Raw genomic sequence first — 19,917 nt, 5'->3', positions numbered from 1 at the left:
GCAAGGATGCCTGCCTTGAAGTTTTCCTCCTCTCTCTACAAGAATCTCAGGGAGTCCCTCTCCCACTGCAACTCCCAGGTCATTTCCTCTGCCCTGACTCTATGCTACTTTCTCCCCACCCCACCCTTCTCTCATTTATCTCTCCACCCTTCAGGCACTCTGCCTGTATTCCTGATGAAGGGCTTTTGCCCGAAACATCGATTTTCCTGCTCCTCGGATGCTGCCTGAACTGCTCCACTTTTCCAGCACCACTCTAATCCAGAATCCACACAAAGGCCACCTTGCTGATCTTTGAGGGGCTCTACTCTCTCCCTAGTTACCCTTTCATCCTTAATGTATTTATAAAAACCCTTTGGATTCGTCTTAACTCTATTTGCCAAGACTATCTTATGTCCTCTTTTTGCCCTCCTGATTTCCCTCTTAAGTATACTCCTACTGCCTTTATACTCTTCTAAGGATTCACTTAATCTCTTCTGTCTATACCTGACATATGCTTCCTTCTTTTTCTTAACTAAACCCTCAATTTCTTTAGTCATCCAGCATTCTGTATACTTACAAGCCTTTCCTTTCACCCTGACAGGAATATACTTTCTCTGAATTCTCGTTATCTCATTTCTGAAGACTTTCCATTTTCCAGCTATCACTTTATCTGTAAACATCTGCCCCCAATCAGCTTTTGAAAGTTCTTGCCTAATACTGTCAAAATTAGCCTTTCTCAAATTTAGAACTTCAACTTTTAGATCAGGTCTATCTTTTTCCATCACTATTTTAAAATTAATAGAATTATGGTCGCTGGCCCCAAAGTGCTCCCCCACTGACATCTCAGTCACCTGCCCTGCCTTATTTCCCAAGAGTTGGTCAAGTTTTGCACCTTCTCGAGTAGGCACATCCACATACTGAATCAGAAAATTTTCTTGTACACACTTAACAAATTCCTCTTCATCTAAACCCTTAATACTATGGCAGTCTCAGTCTATGTTTGGAAAGTTAAAATCCCCTACTACAAACACCTAAATAGATTAGGTACAAGCTTAGAGAAATAAGGAGAAAAGCTAAAAGTTCTACGTTGCAGTTCTTCATAGAATAAATTGGGAAGATAAAAAAAATAAAGTTAATGGATAAACGTTGGTCTCTCTATAGCCTGCAGCCTCCCCACACTGGGCTTTCTAAGACGGGCGGTAGAGTCAAGATGGATGGTGGGCTGCCCAACATTCAGCTCTTCACTCCTTAAGTGGAGAGAATTCTGACTCTGACCGTCCCAAGTGGCTGATTGACCATATCGAAGCCTCTGGACTGGTATCAGAGGGTGCCCTTGACTTGCTTGCTGGGACCCCTGAAAGAAGGCTGTCTCCTTTGGTTCTACTGATGCATGCTGACAACCGGGAGAAACATCTGTCTTTGTGTCTGTGCTAAACAGCAAGGCAGTACAGCAGCACAGTGAGCCTGGTACCTCTGGCTGAGGGGCAAGGTGCAAAAAAAGACTTCATCTGACAAAGGAGCAGTGCTTGTGACTTCAAATAAACCTGTTAGATGATAACCTGGTGTCATGTGATTTCTGGAAATACACATGTCTCTGGTGCTGTTCTGACATTGAGTTTAAGATATATTTTGTACCAGAGGAAACATTGTCCTGCAGGTTATTGTGTTGTAAGTTGCTTGGTTAATGCAGACCTAGGAAGATATTCCCCAACAAAAATTGCTGGAGAAACAGCAGCTCTGGCAGCATGTGTGGAGAGAGCAATAAAGTTAATATTCCAAATTTGATATTTCTCCTCTTCAGAACTTCAAGTTTTTAGGGTGGCACGGTGGCACAGTGGTTAGCACTGCTGCCTCACAGCGCCTGAGACCCGGGTTCAATTCCCGACTCAGGCGACTGACTGTGTGCGGAGTTTGCACGTTCTCCCCGTGTCTGCGTGGGTTTCCTCCGGGTGCTCCGGTTTCCTCCCACAATCCAAAGATGTGCAGGTCAGGTGAATTGGCCATGCTAAATTGCCCGTAGTGTTAGGTAAGGGGTAAATGTAGGGGTATGGGTGGGTTGCGCTTCGGCAGGGCAGTGTGGACTTGTTGGGCCGAAGGGCCTGTTTCCACACTGTAATCTAATCTAATCTAATAGCGATTCCGAAAAAAAGTCATATCAGACTTGAAATGGTAACTCTGAAATGTTTTCACACCTGAAAGACCACATGCTGGGTTTTAGTCCATGCCCCACTGACATCCTAAACAAGAGGAAATAGTTTCTCTCTACCGGATTTATTTCTCTTTGGCCTTGAAACTTCAATCAGTAGATTCCAAAACCTTCTCATTTAAGGAATAGGACCTTACCTTGTTTACTCTCACCTACTTAGCAAAAGGCTAGTATATCCTTCCTATTGTACAAGATGCCAACTACTGCTCAAAATATTCCAATGGTGATCTAACCAGGGCTTTGTATAGTCGAAGTTTGACTTCTGTCCAATTGGATTCTTGACTTCTAGATACAAAGGCCAACATTCCATTAGTCTTTCTGATTATGTTCTGTACCTGTAGTACTGTCATAATCTGTCTTGCCACTACTATTCACCATGGTCCATATGCACAGCAAGAAGGGCAGATACATCAATGTAGTGGTTTATATTGTTTTTGTCCTCATGTGCTCCAGAGGAAATGATGAAGCATTGTTAGAAAAGCAGAAATTGCTGGCGAAACTCAGCAGATCTGGCAGCATCTGTGGGGAGAAAGCAGAGTTAATGTTTGGAGTCTGGTGAACTCATCATCAGAACTCTAGTTCTCTTCATCACTCTTGACTCTATCATTCTTCACTTCCTAAAGAAGAGTTATGTCGGAATTGAAACAGTTCTCCAGTCATTTTTGTTTTTGTTGTGGAATATCTTCCTCTGTCTGTATCAACCAAACAACATAGCCATGTATAAGAAATCCTTTCATCTGCTACAACACGTATCTTAAACTCCATTTCAAACAGCACCAGGAACATGTGCATTTCCCTCTTGGGACATTTGGCTGACTGAGATTGCTAATCTGAACAAAATAAGCTCCATACAAATTCTCAGCGGTGAGCAAATGTAATTGAAACCTGATATAAAAACAGAAAGTGTTGGAGAGAAAATCAGAAGATCCAGTTTCTAATTAGACAAATTCCAAAGAAGACTTATATTGGACTTGAACTGTTCACTCTGCTTCTCTCTCCACAGATTGAGCCAGTGCTGCTGAGTTTCTCCAGCACTTTGTTTTTATTCCCAACCTCCAGCAAATAAATCAGGTAGAGAGAAACTATTTCCTCTTGTTTAGGATGTCAATGGGGCATGGACTAAAACCCAACCCCCAACCTTGTTTGTATTATATAGCTGAAGTCCTCCAGTTTGATTGATTAGATTAGATTCCCTACAGTATGAAAACAGGCCATTAGGCCCAACAAGTCCACACCAACCCTCCGAAGAGTAACCCACCCAGACCCATTCCCCTACCCTATATTTACCCCTGACTAATGCACCTAACTCTATGGGCAATTTTGCATGACCAATTCACCTAACCTGCACATCTTTGGATTGTGGGAGGAAACTAGAACACCCGGAGGAAACCCACACAGACACGGGGAGAATGTACAAACTCCACAAAGACAGTCGCCTGAGGCGGGAATCGTACCTGGGTCCCTGGTGCTCCTCTTCACTCACCGCTTTAGGTCCCATTCCTACCCTCTGTTCTTACCGTTAAAGTCTCCACTGCCCTCCTGCCTCCCATTCTGAACTTGCATTGAAATCCTGGGCATCACCTAATGACAGAAGTTGGTTGGTGAAGGTAATTCTGCCGCACCAGCCAGTTTCTGCCATTAGGTGGAGCACAATCAATCAAAACTTCATCAATTGAGTGTAATTTTAACATGTTTTTATAGTACTGTACGTATATTGATCACTTCCCATGAGTATTCTGTTTATTTTAGAATTTTTCCTCCATAGTTACTGATTGCTGTTTAGACTATCCTTTTACTCGTCAGTTGCTCTTTCTGTTCTTAAAAACATAATCCAAAGCTGCTTGTAAAACTGGATCAGCTCTTCCACACTGGACATAGAGTCACAGCTGTATAGCATGGAAACAGACCCTCTGATCCAACTCGTCCATGCCGACCAGATACCTCATATTAATCCAGTCCCATTTGCCAGCATTTGACCCATATACCCACCCAGATGCCTTTTAAATGTTGCAATTGTATCAGCCTCCAACACTTTCTCTGACAGCTCATTCCACACACGTGCCACCCTCTGCGTGAAAACGTTGCTCCTTGGGTCCCTTTTAAATCTTTCCCTTCTCACCCTAAACCTATGCCCTCTAGTTCTGGACTCCCCCCACCCCAGGGAAGGAACCTGAAGAAGGGCTTATGCCCAAAACATCGATTCTCCTCCTCCTCGGATGCTACCTAGCCTGCTGTGTTTTTCCAGCATCACATTTTTCAACTCTGGTCTCCAGCATCTGCAGTCCTCACTTTCTCCTAGAGAAGGGACCTTGTCTATTTATCCTGGCCACGCCCCTCATGATTTTATAAACCTCTATAAGGTTACCTCTCCGCTTCCAACACTCCAGGGAAAACAACTCCAGCATATTCAGCCTCTCCCTACAGCGCAAACCCTCCAACCCTGGCAACATCCTTGTAAATCTCTTCTGAACTCTTTCAAGTTTCACTATTCCTGTTCTCCAGATTGCACCAGTCTGCTGTTTCCAGGACAAAGTTCCAATGATTTGCCAGTCTGGGTTTTTCATTCTACATTCAGTCGACTGGTCCGATGCATTAACAATGCCTTCTGTTCAAGACATTTTTCAGGGTACTTCATGGAAAATTCTATTGCTTGAAGATTTATCTTGGTTGAATTTGTTTCAGCAAGTTCATCATTTGGATATTTCAAGCTCTCATGCGGTTGAAAGGCAAATACAATGTTGTCATTCATCTCGAGATGACTAGAATATGAAAGCAGAGATGTACTTCTGAGGCTTTAGAAGGCTCTGGTCAGACCACATTTAGAGTATTGTGAGCAATGTTTGGGTCCCATATCTCAGGAAGGATGTATTGGCCCTGGAGCAGGTTCAGGAGAATGATCGCAGGAATGAAAGGCTTAAAAGCTGAGGATCATTTGAGGACTCTGGGACTTTAACAAGTTTAGAAGTATGAGGGGGGATTCGATTGAAACTTACAGAATACTGAACGGCCTGGACTGAGTGAACATTGGGAAGATGTTTCCATTGGCAGGAGAGACGTGGACCTGAGGGCACAGCCTTACAGTAAAGAGAAGATCCTTTAGAATGGAGATAAGGAGAAACATCTTCAGCCAGAGAGTGGTGAATCTGTGGAATTCATTGCCACAGAAGGCTGTGGAGGCCAGGTCATTGAGTATGTTTAAAACCAAGGTAGATAAGTTCTTGATTGCCAAAAGGATCAAAGGTTGCAGAGAGAATGTTGGTTTATATGCAGTTGGTTTCCTGCATATAAACCAACACTTTCCTAGCTACCATAAGTTCAGAAGGTGGGTCACTAGACCCGAAACATTAACTCTGATTTCTCTTCACAGATGTTGCCATACCTGCTGAGCTTTTCCAGCAACTTTTGTTTTTGATTTACAGCTTCTGCAGTTCTTTTGGTTTTTATTTAGTTTGTTTTTAGTGCTGTACAGATCTAAAATCAAATATATGTAATTATTTGTTTTGTCCCGTACTCACCAAGTCTCAGCGTCAGATATTTGATTGGCAGTGCCTTAAAGTCTGGGCTGCAGTTTGAGACTGCTGGTCATATACAGTCCACCAAATGGCTTTCTGTGAGCTGAGTGCAATGCTTGGATTTGATTATCTTAACTTGGGAAAACATGGTCTCACAGAAGTATGTGAAATCAAAGTAAGCTTTCATTTGAAAAGTACAAGGTGATAGGAGTGGGTATTTTTCTCTGTTTGAGTCCCAAAAATCACTATCTTTTAATCTGACTTTCAGCCCAATATCATTTTGCATAACAATTATCTTTTTAATCAACTCCACTTGTAAATCAAACATCTGATCAAACTTGGTAGCCAACCTCCCAACACACCAATATTTACTTGACAGAATGGATTTGAAACAAACATGACAATAGGTTCCATCAATTTCTGAAGGTCGATTGCTGCAGATTTAGAGGAAAAAAAGACTGTCGATCTTCCAAAAAGGCCTTCAGCTCAACAACTTTCTTTGTCCGAAACATGCTGCTCAAGGAAAGCTATCCTTGAATTTACTGTGCATCATTGTATGGCATTGTTCCAAATTCCCCTTTTATACTTATCAATATACTTTGAACTCGCTTGGAGTTGCCAACTAACATTTTAAATATTAATCTCCTAGTCACTGTTGTGAGCAATCCAGGAGAAAAGGCTTTGGATATTAAAAATAAATAGCTTTGCACACTCATGTTCTCCTACGCCTTGACCCCAGTTAATCTTCTGTGGTCAGGACTATTTAGAATTTGTGGCAGGCTCCAAGCAGTTTTGTACTGCTGCCAAATCGCCCATGGGTTGTGGTGTAATATTTGCTAATAGTGCTGACTGATGTGCAAGTAGACAATGTGGCCAAATGTCAGCATTGCTAATATATTAGTAACGGGAGATCAATGTTTATTTTCCCAAAAACCCAACATTTGCATTAGTCCACCAAACATGTTTAATGTCACTTTCAACAGTGGTTGTGGTACCTGTTGTATTCCCACTCCCAGCTTCCCAGAAACCTGTAGGAAAGGCACTGGAAAGTCCAGCTTTCGGTTTTGTGAAATGTTACAGATATCAGTATGTCAAAATGTGCCTGCATTTCACCACCATCACTTTTAACCCGATTTCTTTTCTTTCTCCCACAGGACTCGAAATAGGTCCTCAACCTCAAGGAGTAATCAGGGCAAATATTTTAGAAAATATGAGGAAGCTTGTTAACAGTGCCCTGGATTTTGCACATTTCTACAATGAAGGTGGGACTTGCTGAGCACCTGCATGTAACTTGAGCAGCATGATATTTTCCCCTGTTCACCAAGATAATGACCTCCTTTAAATTGCCGATTACTCGTAGCATATAAATCTTTCACTCTTTGCTCTAGTGATCGTATATCTTCACAATTGCTCAATCTTGAAAGAGCAGACTCACTTTGACAAAGTTGGCACTTTGCCCTTCCCAATAACTTTATCCTTCAAAAGAGGAGCAGACTGATCATTAGCTTGAAATCATTAGCAGATATTTGTTTGAAAAGAACCCAATGCTACCAACGCTCATGTTTTTTGATGGAAGATTTATTAAAGGATTTTCAATAGAGAATAGGACATTGAAGGGAATATTTCAGAATACGCAAAATAGGTAGATTCTAACGACTGAGAAAATTTCCAAGAGGAAGACCTATTCATGGTTAACTAAAATAATTAGTGTGAAATGTAAAGGAAAAGCATATCACTATACAAAGATGGGAACCGGGTCAAAAGACTGGGCAGAATATTTTAAAAAAGGAAAGAATAATCACAAGGTTAATAAGGAAAAATTAGGCTGTGAGAGAAAGCTAGCTAGAGGTATAAAAGCAGATAGTAAGAATATAGGTATTTAAAAAGCGTTAACAGCATGAACATTGTGGTCCTTTGAGAAATTATTAATATAAAATAAGGAGATGACAGATAAATCAAACAGTACATTCATTAGTCTTTATTACAGAGAATATATCTAACATTCCAAACATAGCTGTAAACCAGGAAATGGGAGGATTCAAGGAAGTTACAATCAAGGGGTCAGCTATTTAGGGTTAAGCTAAGAAGACATTTCTTTACTCAGAGATTTGGGAGTGGTGTTCAATGTCCCAGGGATGTTAACGTTTTTTAAAACAATCTCAGCATGATGTTGGCTGTGCCTCTGCAGTCTCAGTTAGAAAACAGGAAATAAAGTAGGACGCCTAAAATGAAGAAAACTTAAGTTAGGAGAAAATTTACAAGACAAAAGCATTGTTGCCTTTAAGTGAAAAATACAGCCTTTAAACGTCTTGGAAAATAAGATTGGAAATTTTGTCCAGAAGCATTGTGTCGAAAGGTGACTCATAGTAGTTTTACAAGTGAGTATATATTACTAAACTCTTACAACAGTTTCTTGGGACAGCAGGAAGTGAATTTGTGTTTGGCAATAGTGCAAAAAGGCTGATGGTGAACCTGAACCTGATGTTGCTTCCTGCCCTGCACAATATTCTTTCCCATTGACTACAATTTTCCCTCCCCAGACAAGGTGAAGAAGTTGGAAAGTAGAGGAAAATAATCGGGAGACTTGGCCCTGACGAGATGATCCCCTCCTCCTTGCCACCTCACTTACTCTGTTCTCGGCAACTTTTCATTCCATCCTTCAATAAATGGTCACTTAAGGGTCTCAATTCATCACTAGCCCTTCCCGTGGAGAGGGAGCAGGAATGGTGGCTAGTTTCCCAGCTTACAAATCCCTCCAAACCCTGCCTGCTGAGTGAAGGAGGTGGAGAACGACATGCAGCCTGTTAGGTCTAGGTCAGGTTTTCCCAGCAGTGGCTGCGGTGGTTAGTCGCCACCTAATACGCCCGCCCCATATTTTTAAAAAATCAGAAAATCACACCAATTGATGGAAATGAAAATTGGGCAAAGCATAACTTTCACTGTCCGTCATTTTGCATCACCTCCCAGGCGAAGTTCATCAATTTGATTGTCCAAGTCTTTATTTTCTCGTTGACCCAATTCTTAAACAAAGATCAGACTTGTTCTATTTAAAGTCATAGAGATGTACAGCATGGAAACAGACCCTTTGGTCCAACTTGTCCATGCCAACCAGATATCCCAACCCAATCTAGTCCTACCTGCCAGCACCTGGCCCATATCCCTCCAAACCCTTCCTATTCATATACCCATCCTCATGCCTTTTAAACATTGCAGTTGTACAAGCCTCCACCACTTCCTCTGGCAGCTCATTCCATACACGTACCACCCTCTGTGTGAAGAAGTTGCCCCTTAGGTCTCTTTTATATCTTTCCCCTCTCACCCTAAACCTATGCCCTCTAGTTCTGGATTCCCCCACCCCAGGGAAAAGACATTGTCTATTATCCTATCCATGTCCTTCATGATTTTATAAACCTCTATAAGGTCACCCCTCAGCCTCTGACATTCCAGGGAGAACAGCCCTGGCCTATTAAACCTCTCCCTACAGCTCAAATCCTCCAATCCTGGCAACATCCTTATAAATCTTTTCCCAACCCTTTCAAGTTTCACAACATCTTTCCATAGGAAGGAGACCAGAATTGTACACAATATTCCAACAGTGGCCCAACCAATGTCCTGTGCAGCTGCAACGTGACCTCCCAACTCCTGTACTCAATACTCTGACCGATAAAGGAAAGCATACCAAACGCCGCCTTCACTATCCTATCTACCTGCGAGGAGTTATGAACCTGCACTCCAAGGTCTCTTTGTTCAACAACAGTCCCTAGGACCTTACCATTAAATGTATAAGTTCTGCTAAGATTTGCTTTCCCAAAATGCACCACCTCGTATTTATCTAAATTAAACTCCATCTGCCACTTCTCAGCCCATTGAAATAGAGTTATTTGCTGAGTGATGATGAAAACATGAATTTAGTTACCCTGATAGAATTACAGGTGACATCATTGTAATTATCTATGCCTCATGAGATTTAAGAGGTTGCTCACATAATGTTTATTTATATCAAGGTAAGGAATTCCCTCCATGCACCCTTGATGTTTACAGAGCTTTTGAGAAAGTCGATTACCCCAGGGACTCGGAAGGACAGATTATTGGTATCATTCATCCTCAGCTTCAAGTAAGTGTGATTTTGTTTTTGGATGAAGCAAGTTCTGTTTGTCCTGATTAGCTTCCTTCCTGTGTCTCATCTTCCTCACTTGACAGCTGGGGTTTGGTTCTTTGGTTCCAGTAACCCACTGATACTTTGCTTAAATGGCCATTATTCATTCATGGGTCACAGAATCAATATCAGCAAGTTATTTTATCCTGAGGGGCCATCACCTATGGAAACAAATACTGTCCTCAGCTCCCATTCTACACAAAACTTCCATTGGAAGTTGTTTATAAAGTAGTAAAGGATTGGTATCATCGTCAATATTTCTTCTTTCTAACACTTTGTCATCCCTAGTGGTATTCTGGCTGAAATAAACAGACCAGAGATTGAACAAAGGTGCTTTTGTAATCATTGTGGTTTCAACTGTTCACTGCTAAGGGTAACTAGATTTTCTGACAGATTAGGATTATTGTTCTAAAATTGACCCTGAAAAACATTGCTATGAAGAGCAAAAGAATATTAACTCCCATCCAATGCCTGACTCGGGAATGTGTGCTGCTAACTTGAAACATAAAAACGTTTGCAAATAACACTGTCAGCCATGATGTACTGGAGAGTCTGCATGAACCAGAAATCTCTTGAAGTTACTCAATACTTTGACTTTACAGGACAACGATTGGAAACAACTGAAACCAGGTGATCCTTCGTTTCTGACCCTGAATGGAAGGACTATCCCTTACAATGGAAGCAGTGCTGTGTATCCAGTGTTTGTGAATGAAGCTGCTTATTATGAGAAAAAGTCAGCCTTTCTGTTAACTGAGAAAGTAACTCTGAAAGCAAATAGTGTGAAGGTTTCAAAAACTTAATCTAATGGATTGTCTAGACATCTTAACTGCCATTAATCAGACCAAAGACTAATTCCACAAACACTATGCATTGTAACAGAAGAAGCATTGCTGCTTTTAATTTTTTTTCTCTTTTTATTTGAAAGAAAGGTGAATGTTTACTAGTGCAGCCAGTCTATTTTGAACAGGCAGTATCTCATTTGAATCACTGTCAGCTGTTGTGAGTCACAACTTGGAGGAAAAGGTAACATTCATTTCCCAAACTGTGTCAAAAAGGACCATTTAGCTGTGGCAAGAATTTCTATCTATCAGAGAATGTGGAAAAGCTTGTTCTCTAAGCAGTTATTACTGCCTATCCTCAGTACAGACAATTGCAAAGTCATCAGCATGAAAATGGGGTGCTAAGATTTTGTATTAGTCAATTCTTTTGAATTAGAGTTAACTTTCCCCTTGTTCACTGAGCACTATGAAAATATAAATGTGGACTAATTTGCAACTAATGCCCTGGAGTGACTAAACCTACGTTTACAACAGTGCAGGGTAATTTTTTTTCTGGTTTCCAATACAGCAGTATGTTGAAATAATGCAAATATATGCTAGTTTTTATTTAAAACACAATCTGTGTTTAAACATCTTCTAATATTACATGTTGGTCTTTTTTCTGGGATCCCTCAGGACAGTGATACCTTCCAAATCTAAAACCTGCAGACTGATATTTTAAAGGATGCCCAACTTCATTTTATACTAAACCGTTTTAGAAAGAGATAAACCACTTGGTAAGCCTCAGGAGAATATTCTGGTTCCATTCCTTCTCATTTATGTGGTTTCTGCACCAGGGCTGAAAGTGCAGTCATGATTTGAAGTGGCAATATATTCACCTCTTAAATCAATAACTTAGAAACCAGAGGATGGGCTTTGTTTTTATCATGAGCATCGTGTACCAGCCTTGCAAAGAAAATGTGGAAATGAAATCAATGCTTCACTGAATTAATGAATGAATCAGTGAATTCAATCCTACTGACATCTTAGGTAATTCAGCAGGACAAATAAGGAGTTCCTTCATGACACTCATACTGTAGACAGGGCCTGTGACCATAGCAGGATGACAATTGAAAATGGGAGTTTTATGGGCAGTGTGAATCTGTGCCTACTGGCAGCAGAACAGAAAACTAATGAGGGATTGTTCAAGACCAAAGTGGAAACAGAAATGCTGTTTCTCTTAGAGTCCTGACGTTGGGAACAGTATCTAGTAACCTGAAAATGAGTGAATAAACATTGGAGGCATCTGCAATTGTGCAAAGAGGCCAAAGATCATTCTGTAAATCATGAAAGGCTTAATTGCCCTAAAAGTTACACAAGGAAATTGATAGTAGATGCTTTTGATCTCTGACAGGATTAGGCTATAGGTCACATATCCCATGATAAACACAGTGTGTCTATCTGAAATTCTCTGGAGATTTATATCAACCCTTGCTTTACACTGCTGTGAATCTGTGTAATTTATTTCCAATAGAGGAGTATGATTTGATTGGAACCATACTGCTCTATAATGTTTCAAGGTGAGAACGGCATTTGAAATCTGATGAAAAATCGAAAGGACTGTAGCTGCTAGAGATCAGAAATAAAAACAGTAATTGCTGGAAAAACTCAGCAGGTCTGGCAGCATCTGTGGAGAAAAATCAGAGTTAACATTTCGGGTCCAATGACTTTCTTCAGACCTCAAGAGAACAGAAAGTTCTGAAGAAGTGTCACTGAACCCACTGCTAGACCTGCTGAGTTTTTCCAGCAACTTTTATTCTTATTTGAATATATGTAATACTGATTTAAGAAAATGCATTGTCAATATTCTACCATTGAGTGTGGCGAAACTAATGGTTTAATAATACTTGCAAATCAATTCTCATTGCCTTACATTTTAGTTTCATTAGGAGCCATGAATCTGTACAATGCATATCAGTGTCACTACTAAGGATTGGTTAGAATCTTTATCCTTTGGGGTAGCAGGGTCTTCATACTGTAATGAGCTGTACTTAGCTGAGCTGAAAGCTATCAGGATTGGAAGTGAGTTTGAAAACTACATAATTCTAAAATTCAAAATATTGTCCTCTGATGAGAGAAGGGATGATGTGGAGGTGCTTGTGTTGGACTGGGGTGGACAAGGTGAGAAGTCATCAGGTTATAATCCAACAGGTTTATTTGAAATCACAAGCTTTCAGAGCCATGCTCCTTCAGCTAAAATCACTTCACCTGATGAAGGAGCAGTGCTCTGAAAGCTTGCGATTTCAAATAAATCTGTTGGACTGTAACCAAGAGAAGGGATGTCCAATTACTATAGACTTTTTATAATTTTTGGATTTCTACATTCAAAACATAATTGAGGATTTTATCCTGTTTTATGACTTCTGTGACTGAAGTACAATTTTTTAAAAATTATCTTTTAATGGCATTGATGTGTTCTTTTTCATCATGTATCTGCAAACCAAGTATTTTCTTCAATTTTAAATCTAACTCATGGACAAACTTTTCAAAAATAATGTCATAGAATTCCAGAGTTAATAGATATTTTCTTCATCAGTTGCTGAAGTTTTTATTGCAACTAATTTCATGCCAAAGATTAACATTAAACACCTCATTAATATAGAGAGGAGCTCAAGTTATTTTGGAGTCTTTGAAAAGCTTCCTAATCCCATACATTTTTTTTAATATTGTGCTAATTTTACTTTTTCTAACTCATTGTAACTAACATGAATGTCTATAAATCAAATATGTTTGTTTCAAATGTATTCTTTTATGATGAGATTTAAAAACATTGATCGTTGTTATTGGAATATCATGACTAACTATGCAAATCCTAACCAATCAGGGAGTCCTCCTGGTTAGATACAGCAGCTATTTTTTAATATGGCATGCCATTCTCTTATCAGGCATGAGCCAGTTACTCTGGGATTGTGTAGGCTGGAACTTTGTCTTTTGCTTACTAATTTTATCATTAAAGATTTTTGAACCATCATGTTGTTTTGGAGATTATTTTAACAGTATTTAAAAAAGATATTTAGATAAAAGTTTGGAAAATGTAATATGAATAAAAATTTCCTTGATAATTTCTCACTTTGTTTTCGGTTATTATTTTAACTCTCAAATTATTTTAATGAAATGTCATCACCACTCAATACATTTATCAAGGCATCTAATCAACCAGGAAATGATGAAAACTTGATTTAACATCCATCACTAAGTTAGGGTTTATCAGAAATTCCAATATCTTATCCCAATGTGAATTCAACTGTTCAAAATTAAGAGGAGAGAAAATTGATATTCATCTTCAAAGAAGGCTGGTGAGACAAAGTTATGTGTTGGAATTTTCACTTCTGGTACCCCCATATGCTGCACACCTACATAAAGCAGGTCTCATGCACTCAATGTTCTAGCGACAAGGATAAATAAGGTGGTCACTAGGATTTAAATTTATGAGACGGGGGGGGAGGGAAAGGGAAAGCGACAGAGAGTATGGAGCCAAGTAGAAAGATAATCAGCAGGTTAGCATGTGTGCAGGATTTAAGTTCAAGGCAAACTAGGAATGAAGCAAAAAGGAAGGATAACTTAGGACGTATCACTAGAGATGTTGATAATCATGAGGATGAGAAAATTAGCATTAAGGCGCTTTACCTGAATGCTCATAATTTTTGTAACAATTAGATGAATTAGCAACACAAACCATCGTGAATGATGATGTGGTAGGCATCACAGAGTCATGGTTGCAGGGGGTTCAGGACTGGCAGTTAAATATCCAAGGATATTTAACTTATTGAAAAGACAGGGATGTAGGTAGAGGGGATGGGATTGCCTTGTTAGTTAAGAATAAAATTAAATCTATGGCACTGAATGACATAGGGTCAGATGATGTGGAATCTGTGTGGATGGGGCTGAGGAACCCCAAAGGCAAAAAAACCATAATGTGAGTTATGTACAGATCTCCTAGCAGTAGTCAGGACCAGGGGAGCAAGATGTAACAGGAAATAGATAAGGCATGTCAGAAATGTCAGAAATGTCAGAAACTAGGAATGAAGCAAAAAGGAAGGATAACTTAGGACGTATCACTAGAGATGTTGATAATCATGAGGATGAGAAAATTAGCATTAAGGCGCTTTACCTGAATGCTCATAATTTTTGTAACAATTAGATGAATTAGCAACACAAACCATCGTGAATGATGATGTGGTAGGCATCACAGAGTCATGGTTGCAGGGGGTTCAGGACTGGCAGTTAAATATCCAAGGATATTTAACTTATTGAAAAGACAGGGATGTAGGTAGAGGGGATGGGATTGCCTTGTTAGTTAAGAATAAAATTAAATCTATGGCACTGAATGACATAGGGTCAGATGATGTGGAATCTGTGTGGATGGGGCTGAGGAACCCCAAAGGCAAAAAAACCATAATGTGAGTTATGTACAGATCTCCTAGCAGTAGTCAGGACCAGGGGAGCAAGATGTAACAGGAAATAGATAAGGCATGTCAGAAAGGCAAGGTCACGGTGATCATGGGGGAACTTCAATATTCAGGTGGACTGGGTGAACAATGTTGCCAATGGATCCAAAGAAAGGGAATTCATGGAATGCTTACAGGATGGCTTTTTGAAATAGCTTGTGATGGAGCCCACAAGGAAGCAGGCTATACTGGACTTAGTGCTATATAATTAGCCAGACTTTATAAAGATCTTAAAGTAAGGGAACACTTAGGAGGGAGCGATCATAATATAGTAGAATTCAGTCTGCAGTTTGAAAGAGAGGGGCAAAATTGAATGTAAGGGTATTACATTTAAATCATTACAGGGGCATGAGAGAGGAACTGATGAAAATCTTCAGCCAGAGAGTGTGGGCCTGTTGAATTCATTGCCATAGAGCACAGTGGAGGCCGGGATGTTAAATATCTTCAAGGCAGAGATTGATAAATTCATAATCTCGCAAGGAATTAAGGGATACAGGGAGAACGTGGGTAAGTGGCGTTGAAATGTCCATCAGCCATGATTGAATGGCAGAGTGGACTCGATGGGCCGCATGGCCTTACTTCCACTCCTATTTCTTATGGTCTTATGGCTGGAAGCAGAGCCTAGCGAGCAAGACAGTAGAGCAATAATTGCAGGAGTTTGTGGGTGTAATTGAGGACATAGTATAGAGGTTCATCCCAAAGAAAAGAAAGCTTATCTGGAGTGGGGCGGGGAGGGAATTAGACAGCCATGGCTGACAAAGGAAGTCAGGAAATGTATCAAAGGAAAAAAAGAGAGTCTTTAAAGTGGTCAAGAGCAATGGGAAATCAGAAGATTGGGAAGACTACAAAAACAAACAGAGGATAACAAAGAGAGACATAAGGAAGGAGAGGATCAAATATGAAGGTAAGCTAGCCAGTAATATTAGAAATGATAGTAAAAGTTTCTTTCAATACATAAGAAATAAACAAGAGGCAAAAATAGACATGGGGCTGCTCCAAACTGATGCACGAAGGCTAGTGCTGGGAAATAACGAAATAGCTGAAGAACTTAATCAGTACGCTGCGTCAGTCTTCATAGTGGAAGACATGAGTAATAGCCCAACAATTAAGGAGAGTCAGTGGGCAGAGTTGAGTATGGTAGCCATTACAAAAGAAAAAGTGCTAGAAAAGATAAAAGGTCCAAAAATTGATAAATCTTTTGGCCCCAATGGGCTACATCCTGGAGTTCTGAGGGAGGTTGCTAAGGAAATAGTGGAGGCATTGGCTGTGATCTTTCAAAAATCACCGGAGTCAGGGAAAGTCCCAGATGATTGGAAAATCACTGTTGTAAGCCCTTTGTTCAAAAAAGGATCAAGACAAACGATGGAAAATTATGGCTGATTAGCCTAACCTCGGTTGTTGGTAAAATTCTAGAATCCATCATTAAGGATGAAATTTCTAAATTCCTGGAAGTGCAGTATCAGTTTAGAACAAGTCAGCATGGATTTAGTAAGGGGAGGTCGTGCCTGACAAACCTGTTAGAATTCTATGAAGATGTAACAGGTAGGTTAGACCAGGGAAAGCCAGTGGATGTTATCTATCTCAAGAGGGTTGGAACATAAAAGCAGTGAAGTGCGACTGAGACTTTATAAAGCTCTCGTTAGGTCTCATTGAGAATACTGTGTCCAATTTTGGGCCCCACACCTCAGGAAGGGCATACTGGCACTGGAGCGTGTCCAGCAGAAATTCACATGGATGATCCCTGGAATGGTAGGCCGAACATACAATGAACAGCTGAGGATCCTGGGATTGTATTCATTAGAATTTAGAAGGTTGAGGGGAGATCTAATAGAAACTTACAAGATAATGTGTGGCTTAGAAAGGGTGGATGCTGGGAAGTTGTTTTCATCAGGCGGGGAGACTGGGACCTGTGGTCACAGCCTTAGATTTAGAAGGGAACGAAAGTGAGGAGACATTTCTTCAGCCAAAGAGTGGTGGGCCTATGGAGCGCAGTGGAAGCTGGGACGTTAAATGTTTTCAAGGCAGAGGTTGATAAATTCTTAATCTCACAAGGAATTAAGGGAGACGGGGAGAGTGTGGGTAAGTGGCATTGAAATGCCTATTAGCCATGATTAAATGGTGGAGTGGACTCGATGGGCCGAATAGCCTTACTTCCACACCTATGTCTTTTGGTCTTATGGTCTCAGCAAAGGAGGTCTATAAAGATGGCTGCTGAAGAAATGCTAGCCAATGATTCTGAAGAAATACTGTATGTACAACACATTGATGTCATCAGGTCAAAATGGAGTGCCAGATAGACACCAATGTTACATGCAACATCATTAACTTTTGCTGATCTGTGTAAAATCATTCACAATGGCGACCAAAAAATGAAGCTCAAAGATAACATTGAGTCTATATGATACAACGACCTTTGTCCAAAGTGGACAAATGAAGCTGAGAGTCCAATGCAATGGGAAGAAATAGGAGGATCCTGAGTTTAGAAAGTAGAAATTAAGTAAAATCCATTCATCACAGTTGCAGCAAGTCTAAAGCTTGGACTAATAAGCCTAATTGTGGCCTTCTTGTGATGCAGTGGTAGTGTCCTTGTTCCCTGGACCAGAGAGGCCTGGGTTCAAGTCCCACCTGCTCCAGAGCTATGTAATAACATTTCTGATTAGGAAATAGGTTAAAAAAAACCTCATCATGCCATGTAAACGTGTGTAGTATTTCGCAATTCACTCAACCATTGATTGCTGAAGATTATTCAGATCGTGATTGTCTTCCCGTCAAATGTCCTTGTGGAATAGACGAAGGTGAGAGACCATTGCAACATCTGCTGAGGAGCATTCCAGCTGCCCTCAAGGCCAGCCTGAGAGATAAGATAGAAGAGCTGGAAAAGAAGGGTGTAATCAAGGAAGGGACAGCCCCTGCAAAATAGACTAGCAGCATGGTAATAATGAAAAAAGAACTGAAAAACTGAGAGTGTGCATAGATCCAAAGGATTTTAAGAAAGCATTGGTCACATGAGATTTGAACACAAGCAAGACCTAAACATCATAAAGCAGGGACTATTTATTCCACTGGTATCAGGTCATTACAAACTTGAAGGGAAATGAAGCTTAAAGAAGGAAGCATTTGCATGGAAGAAAGCCTATGGTTTATACTAGATTTGTCTGTCTGCTTCTTCTTCTTATGAGGTCTCCTTCTCTTAAAGACCTTCTCTTTTTCCAGGGAAGCTCCATTGGATCGCTCTAGGTGCCCTCCTTCACCAAAGCAGGCTTTGCTGGAGATCCTGACATGACTGCTTGAGCTCCCCTGTTTGGCGCCCTCCATCACCATTGCCACTGAGGATCTGTTACGCATATTCCTGCTTGGGATATTTGCCTTCCCAGCAGCTACACATAGCACACTGTTTACTAAAGAGAACTCTTTCAAAGGAGTCTTCTCTTTTTGCATGACCAGTCTGGACATACGGTAAGGATTGGGATGATATCCGGTAGTTTCTTCTTGTTAACCTCTTATTTGTACTGATCCCTTCCAAACTCAAAATTTCTTTTCAAAATATGTTTTCAACTGGCTGCAGTATTAAGATCTCAAACAGGAAGACTTGCCAATGGATCTAAGTTAAAAGGGAAAAAAAACAAGTAGAGTTGCAGAAAAGTACAGCAATAATTTTTGTTGAATTTAAATTCTGCACAACTGAGTTTATAGCACATTGTTGTACCATTGATCATTAAATGATCATGTATCTAAACATACAGACAAGTGTGCAATACCATCTTCCAGCCAGGACAGAGTTGCCCCTCCACCATGTGCTGTTTGGTAGCAGAAATTGCACAGAAATTAAATGCAGACCCCTCACTGGGAGGTTTGATCAAGCTTTTCACATAATCCACAGTGACTTGAGAGGCTGAGGGCAAATTAGAAGTAATCAGCTTTGCTAGATCAATAGGTTTCTGACCCGTGCAAATATTCAGACCTTCATTACATTTTCTTTTCTGTCTAAAGTCGGACAGGATCTCACATTTCACCAAAGCTTGCTCTGAGCCAAACCATGTGATCAAGGTTGCACTGTGTCACTGGAAGTTTATAGTTATGAAGCCACGTATTAGCATTCCATAGTAGTGGTCATTGCATCTTGAATTAAATACAGCAACAGTTCACCTCGATCAAGTTTCCTGTCAGAAGAGGCTTTGATGCCCAGTTGCAATGACCTAAATATTGATGCATGAACTGATGCTATTCCTAATAATTCTGAGAAGAAAGAATACACTGGGACTTTTTGGGAAACAATGCTGAGGGAGCGGTGAGGGGGGTCCTGAAAGAGGTCTGTAAGAATACAAAAGGGTTTGATGGAATTGCGCTAATTATTTGGAAAGCAGTTCGTATTCTTTCTCACAACTAAACACGAACAGCACACAATACCCTAAGATTTGACAAGTGCTACGCAGCTTGCGAATGGTGATAAAATTGTTACAAATTTGTACTTTCTTTTATCTATGTACTTCGCTACAAGTGAACGGCTTGCTTTCTCGATGTCAAGTTGACAAACAATGCCAGGACCAGAAAGCAATTCAAAAGTTGAAGGTTTCGGCAGTTTTACTACACTAAGGGTGCTATAGAAATATGAGATTTTGTTATTCTGAAATGTCTATGCCTCTCATACAGGCCAGTCTAGCTGGATGTGCCAGTTGCAATAATTTTTTTGTTCTCTACAGGATGGTGGACAAACATCAAAGATGCCGGGTGTATTAAAGCTCTGATAAGTGTCACAGATAGCAAAGAAATATGTTTATGCAGCATGCACTGCCACAAC

At 40.3% G+C, this 19,917-nt stretch overlaps 1 protein-coding gene across 1 annotated transcript in view; it reads left to right on the top strand.

The window, feature by feature from the left end:
- The window catches only part of aspa (aspartoacylase), a 33,659-nt gene extending 22,036 nt beyond the window's left edge, over window positions 1–11,623 (top strand). Inside the window, exons 4-6 of the mRNA XM_043718312.2 lie at window positions 6,852–6,959; window positions 9,702–9,811; window positions 10,456–11,623. Of these exons, the coding sequence (XP_043574247.1) occupies window positions 6,852–6,959; window positions 9,702–9,811; window positions 10,456–10,653 (416 nt within the window). The 3' untranslated portion in view covers window positions 10,654–11,623. The remainder of the gene's footprint in view (window positions 1–6,851; window positions 6,960–9,701; window positions 9,812–10,455) is intronic.
- Window positions 11,624–19,917: the final 8,294 nt, after the last annotated feature.

This window comes from Chiloscyllium plagiosum, unplaced genomic scaffold (genome assembly GCF_037043375.1).
Source record: "Chiloscyllium plagiosum isolate Xiang-an unplaced genomic scaffold, Cpla_swu_hap1 HiC_scaffold_31, whole genome shotgun sequence".
Lineage (NCBI taxonomy): Eukaryota > Metazoa > Chordata > Chondrichthyes > Orectolobiformes > Hemiscylliidae > Chiloscyllium > Chiloscyllium plagiosum.
Note: the sequence above shows the minus strand (reverse complement) of the source record. Positions and strands in the feature narration are given on the sequence as shown.